Source organism: Papio anubis, chromosome 7 (genome assembly GCF_008728515.1).
Source record: "Papio anubis isolate 15944 chromosome 7, Panubis1.0, whole genome shotgun sequence".
Lineage (NCBI taxonomy): Eukaryota > Metazoa > Chordata > Mammalia > Primates > Cercopithecidae > Papio > Papio anubis.
In genome coordinates this window covers 85,864,950-85,881,746 of record NC_044982.1, presented here as the reverse complement: position 1 = coordinate 85,881,746, position 16,797 = coordinate 85,864,950, and the positions used below count along the sequence as shown (strand labels likewise).

Below are 16,797 nucleotides of genomic sequence, written 5' to 3'. Positions count from 1 at the left end.
TAGAGTTACAAATTAGACCAATCTCCAGGCTGTTGATTTGTTTGTTTTTAAAAGACAAGGTCTTATTCTGTCACCCAGGCTGGAGAGAAGTGACTCAATCATAGCTCACTGCGACCTCAAACTCCTAGGCTCAAGCTATCTTCCCGCCTCAGCCTCCCTTGGAGCTGGGACTACAGATGTGCACCACCATGCCTAGATAATTTTTAAAATTTTCAAATAGGTGGTGTCTTGCTACGTTGCCCAGGCTGGGCTCAAACTCCTGGGCTCAAGGGATCCTCCTGACTTGGCCTCCCAAAGCACTGGGATAATAGGTGTGAGCCACTGCACCTAGCCTCCAGGCTATTTTGAGAGAAGTCTTGAGTACCTACTTCAAAGAATTTAAATGAGAGGATGAAACTAAAGCAGTTAGCACAGGATCTGATACTAAACTAATAGTTACGATAATACTATTGTTGCCAGGCACAGTGGCATGCTTACTCGGGAGGCTGAGGTGGTAAGACAGCTTGAGCCCAGTTTGAGACCAGCCTGGGCAACACAGCAAGACTCCGTTTCTTAAAAAAAAAAAAGATACCTCATTCTTCGTTCCACAGCAGCAGCCTCCAACAAGAATTTATCCAGCACCAAATCTATATTGGTCCTGAACAACACAATCCAATCACCAACATACAAAACCAAAAAACCAAAAATATTTTATTGCTGAGTCATCTTGGGGTTCCATAAAGGACCCCAAGCCTTGCTTGGAGTCTATATCTTTGCTAGGACTCCTGTGACATCAGGATAGAGATTGAGGCACATGGTCCTTTGGGTTCCAATTAAGGAACTATCTGCTGTGATTCTGTTAATCTTATTAGTCCCTCCAGGTCACTTCTACTTCATCTGTCCGATACCTGTGGAAAAACAGAAGAAACATGGTGGAGAGCTAGCCCTTAACATCTTCCATTCTTCTCTGCCGTCATGTTCCTGGACTCTCTTCCCTGCTGTTTTGTCTACATCCCAAAAATCTACCCTCACCAAGAGCTGAATCACTCACCTCTGTGTAACCCCAGAATCACTGAGTGGGGTCCTGTGTCCAGCCTGAAACATCTCCCAGCCAGCCTGGGCTATCATGGCTCCATTGTCAATACAGAATCTGGGATGCAAGAGACATGAAAATTGGGATCTAAGGGTGGAAAATCCCTATAACAGGGAGCAGTAAAAAAGAACCAAAGGGAAAGTGTGTTTACCTCTCATCTGTAGCAAAAAGCCGGGCTCCACGTTCCTGGCACATTGTCGCCATCATCTCCTGTAGCCTCACATTACCTACAAAGAGGTAGGGAACAGGATTAGCTTAGTTTTAGCTGTCTCCTCATGGTCCAGCAGAACACGTCATGTGCACTTACTTAGAACAATGACGTAGGGGACCGGGGCAAGGATTGGGAGGCTTACTCCAAACCCTTAATGATTTAGAGTATCAGAAGGAAGACGCACAGTGCTAAGAACAGGAAAGAGGAACACTGTTCAATAATACATACACCCTACTCCTCCCACAATGAGGGCCTCCTGGGAGCCACAATGTGCCATGGCTCGCTCTGTGATCTCTACCAGCATTGCAAACACAGTTTCCTGTCGGGGACACATAAGGAGAAAATATTAGAGGGGCGCCCCAGATTAGTTCTGCTCTACAATATAAAACCTCCTCCAGTCCCAACTTTCTGTCCCAGCTTTTTACTGCATTACCTGCAGGGAGAAACACAGATCCTCCGGAGTACACTCGCCTGTGGCCAGCATCCGATGGGCTACATCCTACAATTAAAGGGAAAAACAAATGAATCAGCAAATCATGGTTTTGAGATTACATAAGAACAAAATTAATGCATTCGGAGAGTGAACATGTTTCACCACAATTCAAGTTACCAGCACATCCTGTACCACATTCCCTTCACTGGCATCATGGTATAGAATGAACAGCACTCATTTAAGATGCAATAATTAACTTTTTGAATGCTTGTCCTGACATGTCTCACCCCTTACTTATCCTGCTTAATTTTTCACCTGTACTCATCATCATCTGACACTTCATTTATTTTCCTCTTTCTTTTCTCTCCCCCACCCCCCCCATTTAGAATCCAAGCTCCATGTAGGCAAGGATTTTTGTTTTGCTCCATGCTGCATCTCTACTACCTAGAACAGTACCTGGCACACAGAGATATTCAATGAATACCTTATAAATGAATTTACTCAGCACATGCTATGCACCAGGAATGTGCTATATGAACATACTGAGCTATGTGAAATACAACAGTAAGTAAAACAGATATGCCTCATTTAAAAAGCATGAAGGTGCCCCTGTCTCATCACCTCTCTCACACTCACCTCAATGAAAGACAGGATCCCTGAGAATGAGACGTCCATCCCCTTTACAGTGTACGGCAGCTCAACTAGCTTCTTGCCTCTGTGTGGGAATGAGTACACCAGGCACTAAGCCTACAGTCAACCGGCTTCTGACCCTCCAAAGCCCCTCCCAAGTTCTGTTCATATATACCGTATATGGGGAAATCCCTGAAGCCCCAGCAGCCAGCCTGCTTCCAACCTTATGTTCCCTTACCGCTTTGCCATCTGTTCAATGTTGTATCCTGGACTTGGGTCGTTAGAAATCTAGCAGAAGAAAAAAATAAGGAAAGAGGGAATGGAATAGGATGAAATCAGATATGCAAGAAGCATAAGAAGATTATTTACTATTTCCTCCCTCCACCTCCATGGCTTCCCAAAAGTTCACCCGCATTTTATGTTCTCTGCAGCCCCACTGGCTTACCTTCAGCACTCGAGCAAAACGATCCAGACAATTACCCACTGCAATATCGATGGTTTCCCCAAAGATACGGTAACGATGTTCCGAGTATGCAATCACCTAAGGGTGATGAGGATGTCCATGAAACCCCAAGTCTGTAAACAGGATTATTTGGCTTTGGGAGAAAAACATAGCAGAGGATCAACATGACCACCAGAGCTTCCAATAAGAAGTGGAAGAAAGGTGTTTCCCAAATGGTGAATGGGTAATGTTTTTACAGCTCTGATTTGAAAAGAAATCTGCATACCCTGAGGATTCCAGGAATAGAGTCCTAATCTACAAGACAGTCTAGGTCCAAGCAGAAATAAATTATCATTTCAAATACATTTGTTTTCCAGCTTAGAAGTTCCTAATATATTCCTTAAATGCAGTCTTGACAGTAGGGAACAGGCTTTTCTGCTGGGAGGCAGAGAACATGAATCCTTCTAAATTATGACATAGTGACAGTGATATTTGTTGTTTTGAGACAGGGTCTCGCTCTGTCTCCCAGGCTGAAGTGGAGTGGTGTGATCATAGCTCACTGTAGACTCGACCTCCTAGGCTCAAAGGATCCTCCCACCTCAGCTTCCTGAGTAGCTGGCCTACCATGTGTGGCTAATTTTTATATTTTTGTAGAGATCGGGTCTCACTATATTGCCCAGCCTGGTCTCAAACCCCTGGTCTCAAGCAATCTACCTGCCTCGGCCTCTCAAAGTGCTGGGATTATAGGTGTGAATCATTGTATCCAGCTGGGCACTGGTATTTAGAACCAAGAAGCAGAGTTGAAGAACTCAAAAATCTCATATGGAGGCAGATTAATGGCCCAGCCAAGTCAGCAATAGCAGTCCACTTAAGACCATTTTTCTTTTTTTTGAGACGGAGTCTCGCTCTGTTGCCCAGGCTGGAGTGCAATGGCATGATCTCAGCTCACTGCAACCTCTGCCTCCCGGGTTCGTGCCATTCTCCTGCCTCAGCCTCCCGAGTAGCTGGGACTACAGGCGCCCACTACCATGCCCAACTATTTTACGTATTAAGGCCATTCTTCATATGTGACCAACTTTTAGCACAGAGATTATCTGTCACCTACTGACACATATGCTGCAGACTTAGAACACCAAGGGTTTCCTAGGAACCTTAAGAAGTCCCTTTCCCTTCCCAGTGCTGTCAGGGATTTCTTCCCTTTCTGATACACATCTTAATCTGCTGTCAAAAAGATAGTAACAAAGGAGAAGGAAAAACCCTGCCTTTCTGCTCCTGCTATCCACTCCCCTCCACCTAATTACCCTCCCTGTTTCTTACACCTAAGCAAACATTAAAAGAGGAAGACAAAGCCGCCATTGCTCCTTTTTATCACCTCTTGTAGTCTCCATTATACTTTCCACAACCCAAGTCTCTAACCTTGTATGTCATCCTTCAGGCCTCAACCAACTACTTGCCCTCTACCTGCTGAAGTTTCCGCATCGTTTTCATGGGAAACACGTGCCTCATCTTCTAGACACAACCCTTTCATGGGCTGGGGACAATGCTGAACTATTTCTAATGATAATTAAGTGTTCTGTTGGAAAGGAATCCAATCCCAACCTTCAAAAGGTCATATAAGGTATCCCAAACAACTTTAGCTTCACTTATAAATTTAAAATATCTTCTGGCCGGGCACAGTGGCCCACGCCTGTAATCCCAGCATTTAGGGAGGCCGAGGCAGGTGGATTACCTGAGGTCAGGAGTTCAAAACCAGCCTGACCAACAGGGTGAAACCCCGTTTCTACTAAAAACACAAGAAGTCAGTCACGTGTGGTGGCAGGTGCCTGTAATCCCAGCTACTCGGGAGGCTGAGGCAGAATAGTTTGAACCTGTGAGGCAGAGGTTGCAGTGAGCCAAGGTCGCACCATTGCACTCCAACCTGTACAATAAGAGCGAAACTCCGTTGCAAATAAATAAATAAGATAAAATAAAATATCTTCTATAATTTATAAAGTATTTTTATAGTTATTTATATTTCTAAACTTTTAGAACAAAGTCTATATAATCATCCCCAGTAATACAAAAACAAAACATGTAGTTGCCCTAAAATAATAAATCAGGTAGCGTCCCTTAGTTCCTTATTTTTATTTATTTATTTTTTTTGAGACAGAGTTTTGCTCTCGTTGCCCAGGCTGGAGTGCAATGGTGTGATCTCGGCTCACTGCAACCTCCACTTCCTGGTTCAAGCAATTCTCCTGCCCAGCCTCCCAACTTGCTGGGATTATAGGCACCTGCTACCACGCCAAATTAATTTTTGTTATTTCTAGTAGAAATGGGGTTTTGCCATGTTGGCCAGGCTGGTCTCAAACTCCTGACCTCAGATGATCCACCCACCTTGACCTCCCAAAGTGCTGGAATTACAGGTGTGAGTTGCCATGCCCAGTAACCGTTAGTTTCAGTTGCTAAGATTTACAGAAAAAATAAGCTTCAAAATAATGCAAGATCTTTCAGATATTCATTATTTTGAAGGCTTCAATCCTTACCATTCATTCCTTTCCTGAAGTAGAAATTCCTAATCTTTATGATCAGATATAAAGTCTGATAATGATAAGTCATCTAATGTTCTGAACATGCTGCCAAAATTTGCAATGTTACAAACTCGGTTGGGAGTTTTCTGGTCTACAGTATTTTAGGTTCAGATGAGTTCACTTTGTTCCTGACATTCCCATGACTCAGATAGAACAAAGAAGATATTGGTTCAGTGCCTCAGAAATTGAGATGGAATGGGTAGAGCACCCTAATTACCTGCGTATTTCCTCCACTGACATACAACACGGTTGGGCTGGTGGCTCCAGTGATGAGGCGGCCCATCTCAATGTGGCCGATACAGTGGTTCACACCCACCAATGGCTTATTCCACAGTTGGGCCACAGTACGGGCCACAACAGCCACAGAAACCAGTGGGGCACCCATGCCAGGGCCTAGGGAGATAGAAATGGAAGTTACAATGCTAGAGATTGGAAAAAAAATAGGTGGGGGAAGTAAGGGATGTGAGGTGGGGTAGGGGTAGTGGTGGTGGCAGAGGTAAGGTGTTGGCTATTTTGACCTAGCCAGGTTGCAGGTATATTCCTCCATCGTTGACCACTCTCCCAGCCATACCCTTGGTGTATGCAATGCAATCGATATCCTGGGAGGTTAATCCAGACTCTGTTAGTGCCTCCTGCAGCAGGTCTAGGATAACAGCTCGGTGATGCCTGGCTGTATCACCTGGAAGGAATCCTAGAAAATGAACACAGGTCAGAGATCACAGGGATTTTTGGTAGCAAAGGTAGGTAGGAAGTTAAAGAAAGCAACAGGAGTTTTAGTGATGTAGTAAGAGTCCTTTCACTTTCCCCAAGCATCCTATCGTCCACATTTTCGGATACACTCTTTCCAGCTTCTATATAGGCTGTTCAACTTTCAGAAATTATCTTCCTCTTACCCTACTCAGCCTTCATGTCTCAATGCAAGTGGTATCTACCCATACCCTTTGGTGATCCTTTTTTTTTTTTTTTTGAGACGGAGTCTAGCTCTGTCACCCAGGCTAGAGTGGCCTGGTGCGATCTCGGCTCACTGCAAGCTCCACCTCCCGGGTTCATGCCATTCTCCTGCCTCAGCCTCCCAAGTAGCTGGGACTACAGGTGCCCACCACTGCACCCAGCTAATTTTTTGTACTTTCAGAAGAGACGGGGTTTCATTGTGGTCTCGATCTCCTGACCTCATGATCCACCCGCCTCGGCCTCCCAAAGTGCTGGGATTACAAGTGTGAGCCACCGCGCCCGGCCTTTTTTTTTTCTTTTGAGACGGAGTCTTGTTCTGATGCCCAGGCTGGACTGCAGTGGCACGATCTCGGCTCACTACAACCTCCGCCTCCTGAGTTCAAGCAATTCTTCTGCCTTAGCCTCCCAAACAGCTGGGACTACAGGCGACGCCACCACACCCAGCTAATTTTTGTATTTTTAGTAGAGACGGGGTTTCACCATATTGGCCAGGCTGGTCTCAAACTCCTGACCTCGTGATCCGTCTGCCCTGGCCTCCCAAAGTGCTGGGATTACAGGCCTGAGCCATCGCGCCCGGCCTGGTGACCTTTCTCTGTGACCCTACAGAACTCTGTGCATGATGATGTCATTTATTTAACAATTACAGCATTATAATTTTCTGTGGTTTGCTCAGCTTAATCATGAGTATCTCAAAGCAATGAGTATTTTGTTTATCTTTGTATTTCCAGTGCCCAAGTGCCTAGAGGAGTGAATGCTAAACATACATACCTATTTCTAATGAGTAATCTGTCACATCACCTGTTCAGGGAGGCTTTTCAGATACATGCAAATCAGTTGCCCCTCTCCTATGTATGCAAGTGTTTGAGGGGAGAGTAGGCAAGATACAATGGCTTATTAAAAGTATCAATTACAAGTTGTAATGTGTTTTGTACTTTCTTTTTCTTTTTTATTTTTTTGAGACGGAGTTTCACTCTTGTTGCCCAGGCTGGAGTGCAATGGCATGATCTCGGCTCACCACAACCTCAGCCTCCCGAGTAGCTGGGTTAACAGGCATGCGCCACCACGCCCGGTTAATTTTTTGTATTTTTTAGTGGAGACAGGGTTTCTCCATATTGGTCAGGCTGTTCTTGAACTCCGACCTCAGGTGATCCACCCCGCCTCGGCCTCCCAAAGTGCTGGGATTACAGGCGTGAGCCACCACACCCAGACGTGTTTGGTACTTTCATCTAATCTTCAAGACCTAATGATACAGGTATTATTCCCATTTTAAAAACAAAGACTAGGCCGGGGCGGTGGCTCATGCCTGTAATTTTCACACTTTGGGAGGCTGGGGTGGGCGGATCATCTGAGGTCAGGAGTTGGAGACCAGCTTGGCCAACATGGTGAAGCCCCGCCTTTACTAAAAATACAAAAATTAGCTGGGTGTGGTAGCACACACCTGTCTGTAGTCCTAGCTACTCGGGAGGCTGGGGTAGAAGAATCTCTTGAACCTGGAAGGCAGAGATTGCAGTAAGCCGAAATCGTGCCATTGCATTCCAGCCTGGGCAACAGAGCAAGACTGTCTCAAAAACAAATTAAAATAAAAAATAAAGACCAAATGTCCAAAACATATTTAATGTGAATACAGCATAGCCAGCCAGTTCTCTGACATGTAAGCTGGGAGTCTTTCCACTCTCATCTCTCTACTCATCCTAGAATATTTCAAAAAATAAATTGTTTTTAAAAAGGAGTGTATATTCAGGGCAACTGGAATATATACTCCTGCTAAGCGTTTTTTAAACAGAATATTTCGAGTCCATCTCTATTACACTGTTTATCATGCTGTAGTATAAACATCTATTTATATGTCTGACTCCACAGCAGTATCATAACATCTATTTCTGAATGCTTAGCACATAAAATGAGCTCAATAAACGGTAAACGAACTCATCAGATCCACGTCCAAGTGCTTGTAACTCTTCTAGTCATCAGCCTTGTGACGTTAATAATATCACATAATTTCAATAAGACTCAGATCAAAAGCTGCACCTCACTAGTATTTAGGAAGATGGAAGGCTGATTTTCTGCGGGGAAGTGCGCGGAAAACTCTTAACTCCCCTACTCACCCACCTGTGCCCGGAGGCGTGACATAAGTCCGCCGCGGGTTCGCCAGCACCTTGCCATCCCGCACCACACCCACGCCAATCTTATTGGCGCTGCCTTCAAAACCCAGCACCGCCGGCATGGCGGAGCCTGGGAGAAAACGCCAACAGGACTCCTAGCAACGTCAGGAGCTGTGGAAGTCCTCACTAGTCTGCGCTGGGCCGCAGCTTTCCGGAGCGCAGAGGAAGCAGGCTAGCCTGCAGATAACAGTGGGAAAGACAGCGCAGAACTCCCGCGAGCGGAGACCCGCCAAGGCCCCTCCAAGGACCTGTCTTCCTAACTGCCAGGGACGCCGAGCAGACTCTGTGCTTTACAATCCTATCCGTTTTCCTATCTCTTTCCCGTGGTCCAGCCCAACCTTCTCCACTTTTTTTTCCCTCTTGCACAGCGTTAGACTCTTAAGTCAGAGTCAAACAATGTGCCGTGCGTCGGGCACAACGATAAACAGCCCGAAGGAGGGTTGGGGCCCTAGGTCTCCTAGAGAATTAGATGAGGGAGGCAAGGCCAAGCGACTTCATCACGTGGTGTCAAACAGACCAATCACGCGCGTTCTTCGGCCATGTGACGCGTGCCTCTGATCACGTGACCAGGTCCGCTACCCACGTGGGGACTCAGCGTGCATCCTTCTTTGTGCTCGGGTTAGGAGGAGCTAGGCTGCCATCGGACCGGTGCAGATACGGGGTTGCTCTTTTGCTCATAAGAGGGGCATCGCTGGCAGTCTGAAGGGCAAGCTTGAGTCAGGACCCTTAATTAAGATCCTCAATTGGCTGGAGGGCAGATCTCGCGAGTAGGGTACAAGGCACTATGAAATGATCTAGTTACGTGGGTGAGGGGCTGAAGGGCCTATGATGCACGGAGGCGGGGAAAGGATTTAGAGATAACGTGGTTTGAAAGGCGGGACCTGGTGCGGGGACGCTCTTGAGAGGAGTCTTCTCCCCAGGCTTAGCTGGTTTCATGATTTCTTTGCGTCTGTAGGCAACGCGGTAAAAATACTACTTTGGTGGGCGACGCGGTACAGGTGCCGAAGAGCGTTCGTTACGGGAATGCCGAAGCGTGGGAAAAAGGGAGCGGTGGCAGAAGACGGGGATGAGCTCAAGACAGGTAAGAGAATAAAATGAGCCCCTCTTCCTAGAAGCTACGGCGGGGGTGTTTGTAATTCCCTTGATGAACGGTAAGTACGGGCCGACTCATTTTTGCAGGGGTTTGTGAAGACGCAGTAACCGCAGGCTTTCGTTGGGTCCATAGTTAACGCCGGATCGCGGTTGGAAACCACCCACTTTTTGTCAGTATATATTACTCATTTTATAGAGCCAGAGCCCAAGAAGAGTAAGACGGCCGCAAAGAAAAATGACAAGGAGGCAGCAGGAGAGGGCCCAGCCCTGTATGAGGACCCCCCCGATCAGAAAACCTCACCCAGTGGCAAACCTGCCACACTCAAGATCTGCTCTTGGAACGTGGATGGGCTTCGAGCCTGGATTAAGAAGAAAGGATTAGATGTGAGTGGTATTTGAGGGGAAGAGACATTCTTTAGTATTGAATGATCTTAGGGTTTAGTCACCCCTTTTCTCCGTATAGCCTTCAGGCTGTTTTTTCTCCTGCCTGCAGTTTTCTGTGGGGCTTCCCCAGTCTTGCCAGTTGTATTTCCTAAATGTCTGTTCCTTCACTTCCATTGCCATTTTCTTTTTTAATGTTCTCTCCTCTTCCCAGAATGTTGCAAAAACCTCTTTACTATATTTCCTCCATTTTATCTTCAGCATGTCCTCCATTTCATTAACTATAGCTTAAAAATCTTAGCTTGCCTATAGAAAAAACACATAGTATAGCACGTAAGACTTTCTTACCTCTGTTTTCATTTATCTAGCTTTGAATTGTTTAAATATTGTTTAACCTCGAACTGCTTGACTGTTTAACCTGTGCATATTTATGACTTAGCATATATTCAATAAATGTTCTGCTGAATTGATAATACATTTATCACCTTTCTTTTCACTTATAGTGGGTAAAGGAAGAAGCCCCAGATATACTGTGCCTTCAAGAGACCAAATGTTCAGAGAACAAACTACCAGCTGAACTTCAAGAGCTGCCTGGACTCTCTCATCAATACTGGTCCGCTCCTTCAGACAAGGAAGGATACAGTGGCGTGGGCCTACTTTCCCGCCATTGCCCACTCAAAGTTTCTTATGGCATAGGTGAGACCCTATTGATGCTTAATGCCTGAACTCTTCAAGACCAATTGCTAATTCTCCATCTCTGCCCCACCTCTTGATTGCTTTCCCTTTTCTTACAGTTTTTTATGCTAATTCTGTTTCATTTCTGTAGGCGAGGAGGAGCATGATCAGGAAGGCCGGGTGATTGTGGCTGAATTTGACTCGTTTGTGCTGGTAACAACGTATGTACCTAATGCAGGCCGGGGTCTGGTACGACTGGAGTACCGGCAGCGCTGGGATGAAGCCTTTCGCAAGTTCCTGAAGGGCTTGGCTTCCCGAAAGCCCCTTGTGCTGTGTGGAGACCTCAATGTGGCACATGAAGAAATTGACCTTCGCAACCCCAAGGGAAACAAAAAGAATGCTGGCTTCACGCCACAAGAGCGCCAAGGCTTTGGGGAATTACTGCAGGCTGTGCCACTGGCTGACAGCTTTAGGCACCTCTACCCCAACACACCCTATGCCTACACCTTTTGGACTTACATGATGAATGCTCGATCCAAGAATGTTGGTTGGCGCCTTGATTACTTTTTGTTGTCCCACTCTCTGTTACCTGCATTGTGTGATAGCAAGATCCGTTCCAAGGCCCTCGGCAGTGATCACTGTCCTATCACCCTATACCTAGCACTGTGACACCACCCCTAAATCACTTTGAGCCTGGGAAATAAGCCCTCTCAACTACCATTCCTTCTTTAAACACTCTTTGGAGAAATCTGCATTGTATTTCTCATCTATAAAAATAAGAATCCTCCAACCAGGCTCCTGTGACAGATTTAGAGTTCTTTTAAGCCCAAGAGTTTTTATTTGAGGGTTTTTTCTTTTTTAAGAAAAACTGAACAAAGACTACTAATGACTTTGTTTGAATTATCCACACAAAAATAAAGAGCCATAGTTTCAGCCTTGCTGTCTTTGTGTCTTACCCCTTCGTGGGGCTACATACTCCCTTCCTCATATTTTCGTGCATACAAGTTAACAACTGAAAAAGGGTAGAGTCATCACCTTATTTATTTACAAGCACAGGATAAGTCCCTAACCTCCCCCAAAGACTGAGCAACTCTACCCAGCCCAGTTAAATACTGCAACTGGGGGGGGGGGGGGGGGGGTGGGTAAAAAAGGTTGGAAGGAGGAATTAAGGGAAATATAGGAATAGGGGAACATATCCCACATTAAATAGTTATATACACATCAGTTCCTGTGGTTCTGTACAGAGCAGCGGCTGACCCCACCCCCACAGGAAACAATGTGGGGAGAGGAGACTGAGGGTACTGAGGCCAGAGCCAACCTCTGGTGAAGTGCAATAGTAGCAGCAAAGTCCTAATGGTGCACAAGAGGGAGGGGAACCCCCAGGGCTACCCACCCCCACCCTGCCCTGGAATGTGTAAGGGACAGGAATGGCTCTCAGGGAGCACACAGGAAGGACAAGGCTGGAACCGTCTTTAGGACCCAGTTTTAAGGGCAACGTTTTGCCTACTTCACCCTAGACACAGCAACCCTTGGAGGAAAGCAGATGGTCAGCAGTGCTCTTATCTGCCCCTCCAAACCTAAGTGAGGGCCTGGTTCCTTCCTACCTCTCCCCAGGGAAAAGGAAGGCAGCTGCTTGGCTTCCTTATAGAAGCCCCGGGAGCCTTTAACTACCCCAGCTCCCTTCGTAGTGTCACTGTCCCCACCAGGGAGGGGCCAGGCACAGTCTGTGGGTCATCAGGCTCAGGAGAAGTTCTGGACAGGGTGGCTGACCTTCATACAGGCCCAATAAAGGGCCCGGCCCAAACACAGCACAGCCAACAGGATGACAAATGCCCAGGCTGCATAGATGCCTCCATATCGCCGTGCATGCTTCCATGTGCCAAACTGATGAAGGTAAGGAGGGAGAAGAAAAGAAAGATGGGGTTAATGTTGGTCTCCACTACCTCCTATTAGTCCTAAGAACAGTAATAACTCATGCTTCAGTCCTTGTTCCTTATCCACATGTAGCCACCCTCAGGGACCTTCTTAAAGGCAGAGCTGTTCAGCTCCCTTCCCTTAGGCAGTAACATACTCATCCCATCCCACACTGTATCTCAGTTTTTCTTCATATCTGACAACTGAGCCAGGTTTGCAAATAGCAACTCTTAAATTAAGCACTTCACTGTCCTATCCTCATCCTACAGACAAAGGATGGCTATTTTGCACTCTTAGTAGTAATAAAGTCTGTTTGATCAGCCACCTTACACTTTAGCTCATCCATATCTTAAAACAAACTACTCCCCCAAGTTTCTTCCACTTTTTTTAAGGGTAGCAATTTCCCAAATCTTAGCCTATGGAGATGAGGCTGCAGAATGAAAGAGACTGGGGCAAGGGTACTCACAGCAAGGCCAGTGGCAGTGACTGCCAAAAGCAAGCCAAGCAAGAAGCAGCAGATACATCTCTTACGTGGGTATCTGCGCCCAATAGATGACCTGTGGGGAGGCAAATAGAAATGGATGCTTTCTACAGCCATAGAGTTTTTACTCCATACATCAATGACCAGCTCAATCCCTAATCACTTACACTTTCCTGCAGTGAGGACAACGTGCCAAGGTGCGGTCTGTGAACTCTGTCCACTATGGAGAAAGAAAACGAAAATAATAGCACAAGCAGGGTCCCCCTCAATGAGAACCTTGGGGTGGGGATGCAGAACATGTTCCCATAGGACAGACTTTCAGGGGTCATTACCATTACTCCAAGAAATATACTTGAAATGACTCCTAGTCTCCTCTCCCCTCCCCTTCCCAATACCCCTTCCTCACCAGAAAGGTATTCTTGCAATGTCCACAGATAACCCTGACACCCATGGGTTGTGGTTCTGGACTCAGAGGTCCGGGATGCACAGGCCCCAGGTTGATGATTCTTTTGCTATACAAAAGAAAAAGACTGTGTTTGAAAAGTTTTTAATCCTAAAAATCTTCACACAGTCCCTGTTTCACATCCTCCACTCCCTGCCTATCAAGTCACTCGACTTTGTACACTTTGTACACTGTATACCCTCAAGAATCCTTGAGAAAGAGCACTGCTTAAACTTCAGGTCCCCAATTCCCCTCCGACCTCAGGATAACACACCCAGTCCCCAAGGCTCTCTATTCTCCTAAACGACATCCCAATATTTTTATTGAGAAATGAGAAAGACAGCTGTAACATTCCTGAGGGATATGCTTCAAAGTCTTTTCTCCTTCTAACTAAACACTAGGCTCTCTCACCTTTACATTCTCTACATACGCTCATCCTTTTTTGACTTTCCAGTTCCCCACTTATGCCCTTCCCCACATTATGCCTCTTACCAGTAGGGCCGAGGGCATGCAATCCGTTGGGATGTCACTTTGCAGATAAGGAGACAGTTACAGGGGCATCGAACATATTTTTTCCCTGGGGGTGCATTCTTGATTGGCTAGAGAATAACAGGGTCATCAGCAAGCAAACCTCTAATCCCAATCCCCTCCACTTCCCTCCAAAAACACTTTATGAGATCAGAAAAATAAGGTGCTAGCCAGGAAGGAGAAATAAAACAGACTATAACATGAGATTTGCAAATAGGAACTAGGCTAGGTGTGAAGTGAGAGAAAGTAAACGTTAGCTTTGGTGAGTGGCTTTTGGGGAAATGGCTGTGTGAGACACCTGGAACTGAAACCTGGGTATCATCAAGAGCACTTGGCTAACAGCCGCAAGGTCGGGGTCTAGAATCAAGACATCAGAAAGAGGATCCAGGAAACAGGGCCCATTTCATAGATATGTATAACTCACGGTGGCTTCATTGCAGACACCACACTTGACTACGTGCTGATGCATCTTGCCTTCCACGTTGATGAGAGATTGGCAGACTCGGCAGGTGATCATAGGGGCACTCCCACTGTCTGGGCTAGTTAAAGGTGAATAGGGGGGTGGGTCCTCCCCAGGCAACACGGCTGGATGTCCCTCGGGGAACGGGGGAAATGCTGGAGAGGAAGAAAATAGAAGGGCTGGGATCACTTACAGATATCCTCCACTGATGCTCCACGGTGGTAGGGAAGTCTTTCTGATCTTCAACCCTCTGACCAAGCTTGGAGGGCTTCTCATAATTGGCGCTTCCATCAGGTTGCTCAGAACCCCCTTCCGTCCCACGCTGTGGTCGCGATTGCGGAGGGAAGGAAGCCTCGCCCAGTCACAGGTACAGCAGTCCCGCACCTGGCGACTGGGACCCGCCTCCGCCCTCGGTCCCGCCCCCTCCCCGGCTTTCAGAGTACCCCGGGGAGCACCTCGGACCCGCCCCGGCTTACCCTGGGGCGGGGCATGTTTACCGGCTCCGTACGGTGGTGCGGAGGGGGTCAGGCCTCCCCCGGGCCCAGCCCCACTGCCGCCTGGCCCCACTAAACCGTTGCCGCCCGCGCCACCGTCGATGGGCTCGGACAGCAGCGGGGAACGCTCTCCATCTGCCGCCATGGCCGCCACCGCCGCCTCCCGCTCAGGTCGGCGATCCGGCTTCCTTCGCCTCTGCCGTCGCCGCAGCCACCGCCACCGCCACCGCCACCGCCGCTACCGGGTCCCCAGGGCGCCTGCGCGCCGCGCGCCCAGCTCACTCCGCAACCAGTGGCCTGCCCCGCCCCGTTCCGTCTAGCAGCACTTGATAGGCTCTCCCCGCCCCGGTCATGCTGTTATTCGCGTAGATAAACCAATTCCTAGTCCTGTGAAGGCAGCTCTCCTTTTCCACTGGGGAGCGTCGCACAAACGTCAACTGTCACATGACCTGCCAGATGCTGCTGGGCTTGCAAAACCTGCACGTGACTAGAGGTTCTGCAAGCTATTGGGAGCGACGCCCATCGCGCTACCTCCAGACCAGGAGGTGGGGCTAGGCTGCTTCTGCTCAACTGGTCTTCTGGAAGCTGCACGGGCTCTGTTGCTCTGCCCCTCATTGGTTCAAAGACAACACTGAAACACTTTTCTCCGGCTTTGCGTTATAACTGGTTTTCTATTGGCTGGTGACTTTCCTTCCCTAGTCCTGTGATACTAGCGGCGCAACTGCATTGGCCCGAACTTAGCGCCAGAACATGGGGGGCGTGGCTTATGCATTTTAAAGGAGGCTGGGCGGGTGCAATCAAGGAGTGCGGAAGCTTGGGATCTTCAGAGCGGGGAGAAGATGGACGGTGGGGAACAGTAGACAAAGTTAGCCATTCTGCTCGAAGAAGTACCTTTAAAAAGTCAGGGTAATGATGTACCAGGAGGAAATGGATTAAAAAGTTAAGATTATCTCTCCAGCCTTTGTCGCTGGAGTTACTTTAGGGACAGGACACAAGACTCGGTTCTCCTGGAAGCTGCCCTTACAGAGCCCGTCTTTCCCCACTACTGATCAAATTGTTAAATTATCTTTTCATGAGTGTCTCCAATACTAGAAGATTTCGTCGTTTTGCTAAAAAAAAAAAAAAAAAAAATTCAATAAAGATGGGGTCTTGCCTGTGCTGGAGTCAAACTCCTGGGTTTGATATCCCACTTAAGCCTTCGCAATAGCTGGGAGGGACTACAGGCGCAAGCCACCGTACCTTTACTCAATTTTATGACCACCAACCTTTAACATTTGTTATTAGCAGTTTGTTGATTGGATTAATCAAATCCAAGGTTATTTTTGTCACCTTATTTGACAGATGGGACAGTCTTTAGACCTGTCTCAACTTTGCTTCCAGCAAAGGGGCAGTGCCTCCCTCCCCTACCTGAAGTCTCCTGTGGTCTTTATGGGCACCTGAACCGCACTTGGATTTTTTTCCGAGTCATAGCCCAAATTGGGACTGCTTTAAATATGGGAAGCAACAAGGAATCGATAAAAACAATAAACCACGAGGAGATCCATTATCAGCTTGGCTAGCAGATTCTCCACTGAGAAGGAACGTGCATGAAAGAAAGTACAGCCAGCCCCAAATATTTAATAACAAAGGAACTGCTGACGTCCCAGCACTTGGCTGCTACAGGGGCTGGAGACTTCATCTAGTTCCTAATTTTTTTAGACAGGGTTTTCTCAGGCCAACTTCTACTTAGAAGCTAGTAACCTTCGATCAGTTAGATAAGAGCCCCTAACAGACACTTAAAGAACTAAGGAAGCTCCAGATACAAAATAGGGAAGAGGTTGTAGCTCCATAGAGGCCAGTCTGCTGCTCTTTCTGCTGTTTGT

General features: G+C 47.2%; 3 protein-coding genes across 10 annotated transcripts; 1 reads left to right on the top strand and 2 right to left on the bottom strand.

Annotated features, from left to right (window-relative positions):
* Positions 1–664: 664 nt before the first annotated feature.
* OSGEP (O-sialoglycoprotein endopeptidase) lies at positions 665–8,949 on the bottom strand. Its single transcript, XM_003901486.3, has 11 exons — positions 8,416–8,949; positions 5,927–6,046; positions 5,573–5,748; positions 2,792–2,887; positions 2,585–2,634; positions 2,353–2,431; positions 1,717–1,782; positions 1,512–1,602; positions 1,224–1,299; positions 1,031–1,129; positions 665–887 (listed from the first exon to the last, which is right to left on the bottom strand). Exons 1-11 carry the CDS (start codon positions 8,528–8,530, stop codon positions 848–850), a joined length of 1,008 nt encoding a protein of 335 aa, XP_003901535.1. The 5' UTR covers positions 8,531–8,949; the 3' UTR covers positions 665–847.
* An 80-nt stretch (positions 8,950–9,029) lies between these two features.
* APEX1 (apurinic/apyrimidinic endodeoxyribonuclease 1) lies at positions 9,030–11,549 on the top strand. Of its 6 annotated transcripts, none has more exons than XM_009211044.3 (5): positions 9,030–9,116; positions 9,424–9,549; positions 9,757–9,944; positions 10,445–10,637; positions 10,768–11,549. In XM_009211044.3, the coding sequence occupies exons 2-5, from the start codon at positions 9,492–9,494 to the stop codon at positions 11,283–11,285; spliced, it is 957 nt and encodes a 318-aa protein (XP_009209308.1). In that variant the 5' UTR covers positions 9,030–9,116; positions 9,424–9,491; the 3' UTR covers positions 11,286–11,549. The 6 variants fall into 6 exon arrangements, with proteins under 6 accessions (XP_009209308.1, XP_003901537.1, XP_003901536.1 ...); XM_003901488.3 differs by having other exon boundaries at positions 9,042–9,184; XM_003901487.3 differs by having other exon boundaries at positions 9,043–9,240.
* Positions 11,550–11,634: 85 nt separating this feature from the next.
* PIP4P1 (phosphatidylinositol-4,5-bisphosphate 4-phosphatase 1) lies at positions 11,635–15,383 on the bottom strand. 3 transcript variants are annotated; one of them, XM_003901490.5, is made up of 7 exons: positions 14,918–15,363; positions 14,406–14,596; positions 13,946–14,052; positions 13,418–13,523; positions 13,179–13,231; positions 12,997–13,087; positions 11,635–12,500 (listed from the first exon to the last, which is right to left on the bottom strand). In XM_003901490.5, exons 1-7 carry the CDS (start codon positions 15,078–15,080, stop codon positions 12,357–12,359), a joined length of 855 nt encoding a protein of 284 aa, XP_003901539.1. In that variant the 5' UTR covers positions 15,081–15,363; the 3' UTR covers positions 11,635–12,356. The 3 variants fall into 3 exon arrangements, with proteins under 3 accessions (XP_003901539.1, XP_003901538.1, XP_021796659.1); XM_003901489.5 differs by having other exon boundaries at positions 14,939–15,359; XM_021940967.2 differs by lacking the exon at positions 13,418–13,523 and having other exon boundaries at positions 14,918–15,383.
* Positions 15,384–16,797: the final 1,414 nt, after the last annotated feature.

Excerpts from the sequence above, each read along its gene's own strand:
- OSGEP (XM_003901486.3), bottom strand. The coding sequence starts at position 8,530 with ATGCCGGCGGTGCTGGGTTTTGAAGGCAGCGCCAATAAGATTGGCGTG. Across the intron at positions 2,888-5,572 it reads TCAGTGGAGGAAATACGCAG|GTGATTGCATACTCGGAACA; the intron begins GTAATTAGGGTG and ends CATCACCCTTAG. Across the intron at positions 888-1,030 it reads GATTCTGGGGTTACACAGAG|GTATCGGACAGATGAAGTAG; the intron begins GTGAGTGATTCA and ends GTTTTTCCACAG.
- APEX1 (XM_009211044.3), top strand. The coding sequence starts at position 9,492 with ATGCCGAAGCGTGGGAAAAAGGGAGCGGTGGCAGAAGACGGGGATGAG. Across the intron at positions 9,550-9,756 it reads CGGGGATGAGCTCAAGACAG|AGCCAGAGCCCAAGAAGAGT; the intron begins GTAAGAGAATAA and ends CTCATTTTATAG. Across the intron at positions 10,638-10,767 it reads CAAAGTTTCTTATGGCATAG|GCGAGGAGGAGCATGATCAG; the intron begins GTGAGACCCTAT and ends TCATTTCTGTAG.
- PIP4P1 (XM_003901490.5), bottom strand. The coding sequence starts at position 15,080 with ATGGCGGCAGATGGAGAGCGTTCCCCGCTGCTGTCCGAGCCCATCGAC. Across the intron at positions 14,597-14,917 it reads TAAACATGCCCCGCCCCAGG|CATTTCCCCCGTTCCCCGAG; the intron begins GTAAGCCGGGGC and ends CTTCCTCTCCAG. Across the intron at positions 12,501-12,996 it reads TCACTGCCACTGGCCTTGCT|TTTGGCACATGGAAGCATGC; the intron begins GTGAGTACCCTT and ends TACCTTCATCAG.